This window comes from Nansenia antarctica (genome assembly GCF_963989245.1).
Source record: "Nansenia antarctica genome assembly, chromosome: 1".
Taxonomy (NCBI): Eukaryota; Metazoa; Chordata; class Actinopteri; order Argentiniformes; family Microstomatidae; genus Nansenia; species Nansenia antarctica.
This window is the reverse complement of record NC_137674.1, coordinates 35666507-35679838: the sequence shown is the minus strand read 5'-3', so window position 1 is coordinate 35679838 and position 13332 is coordinate 35666507. Positions and strand designations below refer to the sequence as shown.

The window sequence follows — 13332 nt, the reverse complement described above, 5'->3', positions numbered from 1 at the left end:
CCCCGGCGGGGCGGCCGTCGGACAGATATCGGCTTCGGAATGTCTTCACCGCAGACCAGCTAGCGCTCTCCCGCTACGACTACCCCCTGGAGAGATTACGCGCAAGATATTCCCACCTACGGCGAGTAGACCTACATCCGATAGAAGGAGCGGAGCCAACCCTTCTCATCGGCTCGGACAACGCTGCACTGATCGTGTCGCTCCGTCCTCCACTGCGAGGACCACGAGGCTGCCCGATGGCTGTTAAGACTGCGCTTGGGTGGGCCCTCCAAGGCGCTACCGAGTGGAGAGATAGAGACGGGAGAGCTACGTCATCCCTCCATGTCCGAACCGAAGAAGTGCAGACCATCAACTGCCTTCACACCAGGGTGGACTCCATGAATGCGGCGCTACGGGATAACGTCCAGAAACCCGAGGGAGAGGGGAACAGCTTTGATTCCCTGCAGAAGGAATTCCAGGAAGTCCTCGATGAGCTGGTCGGAGAGAAGAGCCTGGATAAGTTCAGGGTTGAATATGAGAAGCTGACTAGTGCCCTGTTGAAGTCCCACGTGAGTGAGAAGCGGCTGATGACAAAATGCAGAGAGCTGAATGCGGAGACAGTGACCAACTCAGTGAAGGTTGCCACTGCACTAAAGCTATCCCAGGAAGACCAGACTACTATCACGTCTCTGGAGAAGGAAGTGAAGCAGCTGCACACGGAGCTGGACGCCAAGCAGTCGGACATCAAAGTGCTGAACCAGCCGGGCCAGCGAAGCAGAGAGGAGCAGCAGAGGCTGGAGCAGCAGCTGCGGGAGCAGAAGATCAACAATGAGAGAACCACAAAGGAGCTGGAGCAGCTGCCAGTCAGAAACACCAAACTCCAGCAGGAGAACGAGCACAACGCCTTGAGTATGGAGCAACAGTCCCTGGACAATCAGCAAAGGGCATCTGACCTCAGGATTAAAGAGGAGGAGGTGAGTCAGATGCGTCAGGAGATTGCCAAGCAAACGAAGTTGAGAGAGGCCACCCAGAGGAAGTTCCGACATATGGAGGATCAGAAGTTGGATGTGGAGCAGCAAAGGGACATGCTGAAAACCCAGATAGCTGGGCTGGAGAGAGAATTGGAGTCTTCCAGAAAGCAGATGGAGATTGACAAAAAAGTCAGGCAGAAGTGGACGAGGGAGAGAGACAACTTGTCCGAAGGTGCCGTGGTACTGGTGATCGACCAGTCCCTTCCACGCGCCGCCTGGCAGACAGGCAGAGTGACCAAGGTCCTGCCGGGTCCGGATGGAAGGGTGCGGACGGCCATCGTGGACGTTGGTGGTCGCACTTACACCCGACCTGTGGCACGCCTGATTGAGCTCCCTCAAATTACGAAGGACACTATCACCTCCTACCTCACGCTGCTAGAGCAGCCTAGCCAGTGTGCCTTCCCTAGTTAAATGAAACCGAGGGTTTCATGGGGCGGCTGTTATGAAGGCCCACAATTTAGAGCCAGTTTAGTTTCCCCAAATCAGCCCTATTTTGCCCTGTTATTTCCTTTATTATTTTCTATACTATTCCTGTACGTTTATGAAGGTGTATGTATTGTTATTGTAATGTTTATGTATATGTTTAATGACGTGGTATATCCGGGGTGTGTCCGTGACCCGGATGCTAGGTTCGGTGGTGTATATATAGCGACGGAAGTGCTCTGTGCGTCAGTGTGACGAGAATCAGAGTGATGAGAGGAACGAGAGTGAGAAGAAGCAGAGAAAACCGAGAAGTCGATCTAAGATGGCGGAGTCAGTAAAACGCACACCGTGCTGAAGCTGAAGACCCGAAAAGTGATTATTGAGTTCACAACTGTGATAGCCCGTTTAGCTGTGTCCCCGTTAGCCCGCCTTGCCAGCAGCCGGCTGCGAACGTTGGACCAAGCGAGACCCAAGCTGGACAGAGTCGTCGCCTCCACGCGTGGATTGCGACCGACCGTGGACCACCGGACCTGAGACATTCACGCCTCGTCGTGGACCACGAAGAAGCCCCTTTCCCTTCGCGTTGCTACGTCACCCCCCCCCTTTGTCTGCTGCCTTCCTCGAAGCACATGCGAGCTCCAACCAGGCCTCAACGCGCTCCTTGCAGTCCGGGACTATAAGCCTTTTCCAGGCTAGGTACTGTGAGTGAGTGATTGAGTGTGTGTGTGGCCGGCGGGGAGGGAGTATATATATGGGGATGTATATATCAGTTGTGTAAATAAATGTGTTTGTTCATATGGGATACCGTTGCTGTGTGTTTAGTCGTCTGTTAGCTGATGTTAATGCTAATGCTAATGCTAATGCTAATGCTAATGCTAATGCTAATGCTAATGCTAACGATAGTACTGCTAGTCTAAAGGGTTGCTGGCGCCCCCTGCCTGTATCCTCCTACACTGCCTATTTAGCTCAGAGTTAGTTAGATAACCAGCCCTTCCTAAATTCTACAGTCCTTTTAGCTACTCCCTGGTTACAATAATAATAATAATAATAATAATAATAATAATAATAATAATATAATATAATATAATTGTTTTATTGCCATGCAATCAACTTGTCAGTCAATTGTTGGAATTTTGTATTTTATGCTCGAGGCAAGGGGTCGACCATAGACAGCGACCCTGGAGCAATTAGGGGTTCAGTGCCTTGCTCAGGGACACCTCAACACGTGGCCAGCCAGGGTTTGAACCGCCAAACTGCAGACCTTGTTGATCTAATTATCGTCTGCAGTTTGGCGGTTCGAACCCTGGCTGGCCACGTGTCGAGGTGTCCCTGAGTGTCTAAAGGTGTCTAGCCGGTGACTTACCGTCAGCTGGCACTCCGCCACCCAGAGCTCCTGCAGCAGGGGGCAGGCCTCCAGGCCCTGGATGTGGGTGATGTTCTGGCCCACCAGGGTGAGCTGGCCCAGCCTGGGGAACAGGGACAGGCCCACCATGCGTGGATACCCTGAGAAGAACACCTCCAGGGCTGTGACGCTGCTGCCTTCCTGGGGTATCTTCTCGTAAGACACCCCGTTGGCTATGCACTGTTGGGGAACAGAAATGTGCCGTCAGCATATCATCACAGGAGGGCGGCTGTGGCAGATCGGCGGTTCGAACCCCGGCTGGTCACGTGTCGAGGTGTCCTCGGGCGAGACACTGAATCCCAATGAGCGGGCCAGCGCCTTGCATGGTAGCTTGCCGCCATTGGTGTGTGAACTGTGAATGTGTGTGTGAATGGGTGAATGAGAGGCCGTTGTAAAGCACTATATAAGTCAATAATAAGGCGCTATATAAGTCAGTCCATTACATCCTGTATAAAAGTTTAACATAATCAGATGTAGCCTACTGTTTTCGGTAGTAACATGATACAAAGGAGAAGCAGGTTGCTACTGTAGCCTCTAGCTATGTGGTTGACAGACAAATAATAACGTATTATTTACTTACTTTATGTTCAAAACTTACCATGTCTTTGACAACGTCCTCGTCTCCATTCTGCCTTTGCTTTTCACTCTGTGTCATAACTTCGTCTGTGAAGCTTAATATCAAAATCAAACCATTAAAAAACGTACTTTAATTAACAAGCCATTTACTTAGAAATATTGATAGCGCAACTAAAATGTTAGCTAGCTGGTTTGGTAGCGAACATGTTACTGGACACTGTTTATCTACATTGATGAAGCTGCATCGCGTTCAGTGTCTGCTAAGGTTGACTAAAGGCATATGTCTGTACAGTTAGACGTTTAATTGAAGTTGTCGCTGGCTTTCCTGCTCCATGTGATTCAGTTGTAGTGTGGTGGCGGCATCCCCCATTCCCCAGCAATGTTTGTTAATAATCCGTTGCCAGGGTCGTGCGTCTTCGTTGCTAGGGAGCCATCTTGAAATTTGGGGGAACTTTTTATTCGCAGTTTCAGCTCCTGGAACAAATATTTAAATCTAAGCTAAAAGAAACGTAATGTTTTGCAGCAGTTATGATTAAACACAAACACTTCTATCAATGTATTTTATCCATTAACTATTGTCTTATTGAATGTTTCATCTATTTACTTATTATATTCGCTTTTATTCATTGTAATTTTTATTTCCTTACTATGCTCCTCTTGCTGTATTTTTTTTTAATAATGTCTGTAAAGCACTTTGAATTGCCCCTGTTGTATGAAATGTGCTGTACAAATAAACTTGCCTTGTCGCCACACGGGGGCGCCACAGCTCAAGCTATCTAAACGTAAGTGTCATTTGTGCACCAAAGTCTGCGTTCTCTTTTTGTTTATTTTGCTCAGGGATAAATATACGCATCAATTCCAATAATGTATTCCAAAGTGTATTTTTCAATATTTGTTTTCCTTTTCAAACACAAAGTTATCACAGCAAGTTATTATATCTGCGCCATTTAGGCTGCTGTGATGTCAAGCATTGTAAACCAACATGCTTCAATCTTATTTTTATTTTAATCTCCAATGTTATGTTGTTATTTCTCTTTAAAAACATGTCTCAGTGTGGGCTACCCAGATGCTTTTGTATAACCAGGGTGAAACAGTTAACAGAATCTACTCTGCCCCAAATAAGTGCCAACCATAAGCTCCACAGACACCGTGGCTGCGTTGGTAAATTTGCTCTGAAAGCGCCGGAGCGCACACTGGGTTCAACGTCATAGCGGGACCAAGTAATTTGATTGGACAAGGGGAATTCCATGAGTGCTGATTAGAGTTCCAGAGCGTATTTACGAACGCAGCCCTATGACGTCAGCATAGGAGCGCTGAACTAAAACAACCAGCCTCCTCCCTCGCCTCTCCGACTGGACCGCGTTTAATATAACAATTGTATAATTGCACTAAACGCATCAAATTTCTCGGGTGTGTAGCAGATTATCTTCAATCTTCTCTTCAATTGACCTGCCGTCACTATTCATTGTGTTAAAGCCAGCGTTGTAGAAGCCTGTGGTTGTGTCTCTCTCTCTCTCTCCCTCTCTCAACCTCTCCCTAAAAGCATGTCTGCGAAGCCCGGTGGAGACGGACTAGGTTCGGGGGAAGGGAAGTGGTACGGGGACGATTACGAAAGAAACGGCCTGTTTGGAAGAAGTGGTACCCCGCCCCAGTCCGACGAGCTGCGGGATGGATTTAACCCGAAAAGCAGAGGAGGAGAGGAGGAGAGGAGCGACCTGGATCAACACTTCCATCAATTTGAGGACGAGGGGAAAAGGCCTCCCGTTGCTATGGAAACTGCATCCACAGGTAACAGGGTTATCGATACTATTTCGCACACACCTGTTTTTGTGCACGTACACTTTAGTGACCTCATTGGAGGGTTTTCCAGAGACACCTAGTAGCGGACCAACCCCGCCGTGGCAGACGGCCTTTCTTGGGTGTACATCAGCTGCAACGTTTGCAGGAAAAGTGCTATACAAATAACGGTTATTGTTATTATTATTATTATTATTATTATTATTATTATTATTATTAGCCTATTAGGCTACATGACAAAGGCAAGGACTGCACACAACCAGAGGGACCCTCACATCACAGGTGTTCTAGACATTCTGTACTTTTTGCAAGACACTGAAAAGTTGTAAAGAGAAATCACAGGTTTATAAGGGAGATATAGGTTTCGACAAACTGAATGCATTGATGCTCACATCATTGGCAGCAGAATTGACAGAAGGTGATGAAATAGAATTCAGAAACTGTGTTTATAAAATTGGGCTATAGGCTCATAACAGAAAACATAACTTCCAGCAACATCCTAACAAGGGCTGTGGCCGGCCTACATGTTATCTCCTTGAACATCACCACACTTGAAAACACATTTGAGCATAAATTACCCAGGAGCTTTGGAGAATTTCTGAATAGAAAGTTGAGAAATCAGCAGAGCAGTAGAGATCCCTTTTATTTATTCATAGAAAAAACAATGAACACCCTGCAGTCAGATTGAAACAGCTTCCTGAAATTGCGTCTGATAAACTGTTTGTGTTGCGTAGCCAACCAGGAAACAATGACATGATTCAGTCTAGTTGATATTGATGAGTCAATAATGAGATTTGCTCTTTCCCATTATGAGTATCAGAGTCATCCATATATCATAATAGGCTACAACATTTCCCATGTTCATGGCTTGGCGTAATGTTAACAAACTTAATTGTGGGTGAGGCCTAAAGTTTGGCTCAAGTCATGGAATCTCTCAGGTAGCCTGTGCCAATATGTCATTGAGGCCCGAATCTTTATTTATTCAGGGAGACACACTGACACCGACGTCTCTTCTGGTGTGTGTGCTCTGATTACAATAAAACATGATTACAAAACAACAACACCTTTAAAAACACAAAAACACACAACACGACAAAATACCACACATCAATCATTCAAAACAAGAACATTCTGTACTACAGTCTCTGTAAACTGATCCCTAAACCGATGACTTCAGACTAGCATCAGGGGCTGTGTGCTCCAAGCTCAGTTTACCCGGACGTTTATCATTCCAGCACAGTAGCTAAAAGCAGTTTTTCCCAATTCTTTAGACACCCGTGGGACATTACAACGTAGCGAGCTTGTAGCGCTAAGGAGTTAGCCGTGGCTACTCCAAATCTATGTTTTTGTGGGAGCATCATTCATGCTTCAGCTATAAGTCCGTCACAGCAGAGCACAGCTCATCCTGCTATTTTTAATCCTGGCGAAACAGGACTCACCATCCTCACATGAAGAGGAGGGCTGGGAACTGGAGCCCTGCACTTTCATTCACAGTTCCTCTGAAATATTCATAAGATGGTGTTTTCAAATCCCTGCCTGGTTCAAGCTCTCTCTCTACTTTGCTAAGGCCTTCTCTCCTCTTGCGTTAGCTCTCAGCCCTGTCCGTTTTTTTTTTTTTTTTAGATGGCCAGAAAATCTGAGGGGGGTTTTGTACACAAACAGAGGGGGGGGCATCTATTTTTAAGCCTGTAATCTGATTGAATGCAGTGTTTTTTTCGTAAGCTTGGCATAGCATATAAGTGTTGGTTTTTTTCTTCTTTTTTTTAAACAGTGTTTTTTATTGTTGAATTGAAACTGTAAAAAATTGTCCTCTCAAACCGTGACTCAGTTAGCTCGCCAGATTCCTTTGCCCTAACGGCAGGATGAAAGATGGGTGCGAATGTTTTTCACAGCTCTAGAAAAGAGCCAAAGATGGACCTGTTCCATACACACACACACACACAGTGACACACACACACACACACACACACACAGTGACACACACACAGCGACACACACACAGCGACACACACACAGCGACACACACACAGCGACACACACACAGCGACACACAGCAGCCATTTCATAAAATCATCATAAGTAAAACAGCCTTGTAGCAGTGCCTAGCGGGCCCTAGCCACGCCGTAGACATAATCTGTAGTGACACTTGTGGCCTGGGTGGGTACAGTACAGTAGTGTGGATCTTTACATAGCCTCCGCTACGTCCAACCAGACAAAAGATTGGCATCGTCTATGACCTCAATGCAACAGTTTACTCCCACTGATCTCCCCGCCTGTGGCTCCAGAGTCCACTTAGAAGCTCTAGAACGTCTCAGCATTTCATCAAGGTTAGAGTACGTAGCTGTGTGTGTGTGTGTGTGTGTGGGGGGGGGTGGAATTACGCGGTTCTGAGAGAGGTTTCAGCTGGATGGATACCCCTCTCTCTCTCCTGACCACATGACCTCACTGACAGACCCACGGGCCAGGTATACAGCGCGTATTTATTTACCTTCTCTGTTACCGAGGCGACAGTGAGAGATGTGTCCACTGTCCAGAGTGCTGACCTCAGCTGTGCGTATTCAGTTACTGCTGCGCTGGACGACCTTGGACCGCATGGAGCGTGGCAGGGTATCGCCTTGCCTGAGTGATCGAACCCTTACCAACTGTCAACCTTTAACACTAGAGCAGCCGTGCCTGTTTTACCTACTATAAGAGCCGCCTCAGGGATCAAATGACCATAGTCTTTACAATGGGAAGCTGCTACTTACACACAAAGACCACTAGTTGGCGCGTCTTGTAAATTAGCCTGCCTCCTACACAGAAAAACTAGCAAAATAGCTTTATACTAGCTTATCCTGATGTGATTTTGAAAATGTAAGGATACTGGGTGATAGAACGCACATATCTAGGAAAAGTCATGAAAGGAGGGTCCTGAAATTTGATCGAGTGCAAAGATATATATTTATTTTTACTCACTTGGTCAAATGACCACACCCATGGCTGTTCTAGTGTTAACATCTAACCTACAGGCTTTAATATGGAGATGATGTGGTTCTCTGTGGCTCAGTTGGTAGAGCATGGTGTTAAGTTAATACACGCCTAGGTTGGGGGTTCGATTCCCACTGGGACCACATATACTGTATTACTGAAAAAGTATTACTTTACTTTTTACTTACAGTATTACATGCACTCACTGCAATGTACTGTAAGTTGCTTTGGATGAAAGTGTCAACTAAATGGCATGTTATATATATTAAGATGGCCGACCAGGAAGTTAAATATGTGGAGGACCTCGGCCTTGTCCACATACTCCCAGCATTATGACCACATATGTGACAGGTTCCAAAGCTTTGGTCCTCATGTCGGGATCCGATGTAATGATCAGACTTTTCTTTCGAAAAATATGAATACATTTCCGCGTTGTTGAAAATCAACAACACGTCGCTAGTCAACTAACACAGCTTGTTTTGTGAGCCTGCTAACAATGTAAAGTAGTGTTATAGTTAACTAGGTAGCAGTGGGGGGATTACTCACCCATTCCATTGCGTTGTTGCAGTATTTTGGCTTGACTAGCAAGTTTGTGTTATGATTCTCAACAACGTTGAAACGTAGTTCTGTGTTTTCAAAAGAAAAAGTCAGAACATTTTGATTAGTTGCCGACCAGACTGTGTCACATTTCAGAATCAGAATTCTGATTCTGGTTCTGATTCTGAGGTCGTAACCCTGCTGTGATAAGCACACAGGCCTCGCTGGACGTGTTCACAGCAGATGGTGCAACTAATGGCCACCGCGACCGCAGCCCTCTGGCATACACACAACCTACAACAAAAACACACTGTTGACTACACACACACAGTCACACACACACACACACACACACACACACACACACACACACACACACACTAGTGCACAAATAGGACACATTTGGGCATTTCTTCAGTCAAAGTGAATACTTTTTTCTTTTCTTTTTAAAGAAGCAATTCATTTTTTTCAAGGGAATAAGTATCCACTGTCAAGCTGTACCCTGTAAGCGGACCTCGAGTACAACGCTAATATAGCATTAGTGCAATGCATGTCTCTCTTCTGAACAGACTACACTGGGAAGTAATGATAGGGAGCTCTCTCTCTCTCTCTCTCTCTCTCTCTCTCTCTCTGTGTCTGTCTATCCCTCTCTCTCTCTCTCTCTCTGTCTCTCTCTCTCTCTTCTCTCTCTCTCTCTCTCTCTCTCTCTCTCTCTCTCTCTCTCTGTCTCTCTCTTCCTCTCTCTCTCTCTCTCTCTCTCTATCTGTCTGTGAGAGAGAGTCAGGAAGCACTTAGTGGACAGAACAGCCAGCAGAGAACATGCTCCTCTTCGACGGGGGAGAGCTCTGCTCCCGTTCCCTGAGGCCCTGCATATATTAGGCCCTGTTCTGTGAGGATGATGAAGACACAGGGGGAATATGCTGCTAGTGTCTCTGTCTGTCTGTCGCTGGCTCACAGGATGACTCGGGACCTCTCTCTATCTCTCTCTCTCTCTCTCTCTCTCTCTCTCTCTCTCTCTGTCTCTCTCTCTCTCTCTCTCCGCTCCTCTGTCCTGTTTCATGCCAGCTCGCCTCGCAATCTCATTCATCTTCCTCAGCTTCCAGGACCAATTAGCTAATGCTGAGGGAAGGTTAGATAGACACAGGCAGGGGGGGGACAGAGGGTCAGGGAAGCTGCGCTCCGGGGGGGGGGGACGGGGGGACGTAGGCTCAGCTGTCAGCTGTCATGAGCGCTAGCTAGCTACAGTGCCCTGTGGTAGTAAGTAATGGGACAGTGAAGGATTTCTTATTATTTTTGGCTGTACTCTGACTGGATTTTAAATCAAATAATTACGAGGTTAAAGTGGAGAGTCGCAGGTTTTGATTGATGGTGTTTGTGTACGTAGTGGTTTCACCGTTCCGAAATTATAACACTTTTTTTCCTTTTTGGACTTTTTAGTCACCCGATTTTAAGAGGTACCATCAAATACAAGCTGAGAATGTCTAAATCCAACTGAAATCCAAGTGTCGAGCCGAAAGAAGACAACATTTTTCACTGTCCCATTATTACGCAGGCCACTGTTTTCAAAATCTTTAACTCCCCCCCCTTTACAGACACACACACACACACACACACACACACACACACACCAACACACATACCACATGTGAAATCAATAAACACCCATATTAAGATATTTTAATGTGATGCTTTCTCAAACCTGCGTGGGGAAGAAGTGTGGGGATGTTGGCCTTTGAATAACGATTTAACAAGATGAGCGACACTTAAAAATAATGTGATTAGACGTAGATCCAGTTTGATTTCCTCAGTAGCATTAGGTTAGCTACATCCCAGTCAGCTCCCAGACCACAGTGTGATACAGTGGTGTTGTTGTCTGTCAGTAGAGGACAATCACTGACTACTAAATAAGTTAACATTTAATTGACTCGAAGTGCGTGTATGTGTATGTGTGTGTGTGTGTGTGTGTCTTTGTTTGTGTGTTGTTGTTGAGTACAATGTGTGTCTTAGCTCAGTGAAAGTTGAACACACACACACACACACACACACACACACACACACACCACTCTAGCTCCTATTTATTTGACAGCTGGGCCCCCCAAAGCTGACGTCTTGCAGACACTCAGTCTACTGGGTCATCAAATAATCTATCCTCACCGTTCTGCTCAACCAAGGACTTTGGGATCAATACAGTGGCAGGTGGCAACCGACAACCAACCGCCAACCGCTCCCATTTACCTCAGAAACACGGTCACAAAAGGCCTCAGATATACAGATGTAGCCTACCTTTATTGTAGACATGACTGTTTTCTATAGATTGTTTTGAACTGGGGTTGCCTGCCATAACAATATTTGTCCTGTTCAAACCATCAACGGGTTTTAAAAAGACGGTGGATAAACACCGCGGTCTTACAGTAATTGTATGCCGTGGGTCGATATCCTTAATGCTCTGGTATCAATAGTTCAGCGCCACTGTATCCCGTCACCTCCCTCCTCCCAGCTGCCTGCGTATCGACCCGCCTGTATTTATATCCCTGTTCTCACTCCTGAGCAACTTAGACTTTCCTTGATCATGGACGCTTCTTGCTGACAGACTGGATCTTGTTTCCACTTCCCATCCCTCTCCCCCTCTCTCCCACTCTCCCACACCCTCCCAGCCTCTCCCCCTCTCTCCCACACCCTCCCAGCCTCTCCCCCTCTCTCCCACACCCTCCCAGCCTCTCCCCCCTCTCTCCCACACCCTCCCAGCCTCTCCCCCCTCTCTCCCACACCCTCCCAGTCTCTCTCCCTCTCATCCACACCCTCCCAGCCTCTCCTCCCTCTCCTCTCTCCCACACCCTCCCAGCCTCTCCCCCCTCTCTCCCACACCCTCCCAGCCTCTCCCCCACACCCTCCCAGTTTCTCACCCTCTCATCCACACCCTCCCAGCCTCTCCTCTCTCCCACACCCTCCCAGCCTCTCCCCCCTCTCTCCCACACCCTCCCAGCCTCTCCCCCCTCTCCCCCACACCCTCCCAGTTTCTCACCCTCTCATCCACACCCTCCCAGCCTCTCCTCCCTCTCCTCTCTCCCACACCCTCCCAGCCTCTACCCCCTCTCTCCCACACCCTCCCATCCTATCCTCCTCTCTCCCACACCCTCCCTGTGTTGCAGCCTGTAATCATAAATATCATCAGCCCCTCCAATGGTTCGATGTTTCCTTCCCTCAACACGTTATTGGTTGACAAAATTATTCTGGGCAAAATGCCACACTGCAAAAATGTAAATCTGAGTAAGATAATAATAATAATAATAATAATAATAACTTGGATTTATATAGCGCCTTTCATAAAACCAAAGGACGCTTTACAATTCTAAAGGAAATGGTCAGACAGACAAAACAGAAAACAAACAAAACAAAACAGAAACGGTGACTAGTGTAAGGCCTTTGAACAGATGGGTTTTGAGGGCTGATTTGAAGGAGTCCAAGGTGGGTCCATTGCGGAGAGTACTATGGGGAGAGAATGAAATGAGTGATATCTTAAATCAAGGCAATGTGTGCTTGTTTTTTTGTCTGAAGGCACTAGTTTTGAGATACAGTATCTAACTTGTTTTAAGAAAATCTTGGCAAGTGAAATTTCCTGTTATGTTGGCAGTTAACTTTGTGTATTTTAAGTGATATTTCCCACCATTTTATTGATTTTCTTTCTTGTTTTTGAGAGCTTTTTGCAGTGCAACCAATTTAGAGGGGAGGGGGGGGGGGTTAAATTGTTCCATTAGTCAAAGTCTGCCTCAAATGATGAGAATAATCTACTTGGGAAAACTTGGATACCGTGATTTACCGTATGAGCTTGGCCTCGTGCCTAAAGACACCATGTGGTTTAAACAGGAGGACACACAGTAAAGACACCATGTGGTTTAAAGGGGAGGACACACAGTAAAGACACCATGTGGTTTAAACAGGAGGACACACAGTAAAGACACCATGTGGTTTAAAGGGGAGGACACACAGTAAAGACACCATGTGGTTTAAACGGGAGGACACACAGTAAAGACACCATGTGGTTTAAAGGGGAGGACACACAGTAAAGACACCGTGGGCCCTATTATGCACTTCATAAGTCTTAAGCAATAAGACGAGGCGGTAGATCTAAACTTAAGACGTGGAGGCGTGGTCAAGGCCACTTTGCTATTATGCGTGCGGTAGTGGGCGCCTAAGACCCGGCGCTAAGCCCAGAAATTAGTCATGGGTGTGTTTTGGGCGTCTTCTCAATCAACCCAATCAGCGTGCCAGGTGCCATTCCCTTTAAGAACCGGCTGCGTTAAGTCATAAGCGCTATGCTATTATGCAGTTCATAGGCGCTAGACTTCATGCACGTTTTGAAGAAGTGGGTCAGCGTGCATGCGCAAACCGCGGAGGCGCGCTCATGTTTCAAAACGTGCATGAACTCTAGCGCCTAAGAACTTTTCAAACCACTTCTTAGCGCTAGGCGCAAAGTCAGATCGCATAATAGCAGGGGCGCCTAGCGCACTTCATTAACATATGAACACTCCCACAATGAGTAATATATGCACGGGAGTCTTACGTCTTATGTGTGGGCGCCTAGCGACACCTGCATAATAGCAGTAGCGCGTATGAAGCGCA

At 46.7% G+C, this 13332-nt stretch overlaps 2 protein-coding genes across 2 annotated transcripts in view; one reads left to right on the top strand and one right to left on the bottom strand.

Moving 5' to 3' along the window:
• The window catches only part of lrrc9 (leucine rich repeat containing 9), a gene marked incomplete at both ends in the record, with an annotated part of 63620 nt that extends 60130 nt beyond the window's left edge, over window positions 1–3490 (bottom strand). Inside the window, 2 exons of the mRNA XM_080522388.1 lie at window positions 2797–3015; window positions 3434–3490. Of these exons, the coding sequence (XP_080378514.1) occupies window positions 2797–3015; window positions 3434–3490 (276 nt within the window). The remainder of the gene's footprint in view (window positions 1–2796; window positions 3016–3433) is intronic.
• A 1465-nt stretch (window positions 3491–4955) lies between these two features.
• Window positions 4956–13332, top strand: part of rtn1a (reticulon 1a) — a gene marked incomplete at its 5' end in the record, with an annotated part of 41418 nt that continues 33041 nt past the window's right edge. Inside the window, one exon of the mRNA XM_080522376.1 lies at window positions 4956–5199. Within this exon, the coding sequence (XP_080378502.1) occupies window positions 4956–5199 (244 nt within the window). The remainder of the gene's footprint in view (window positions 5200–13332) is intronic.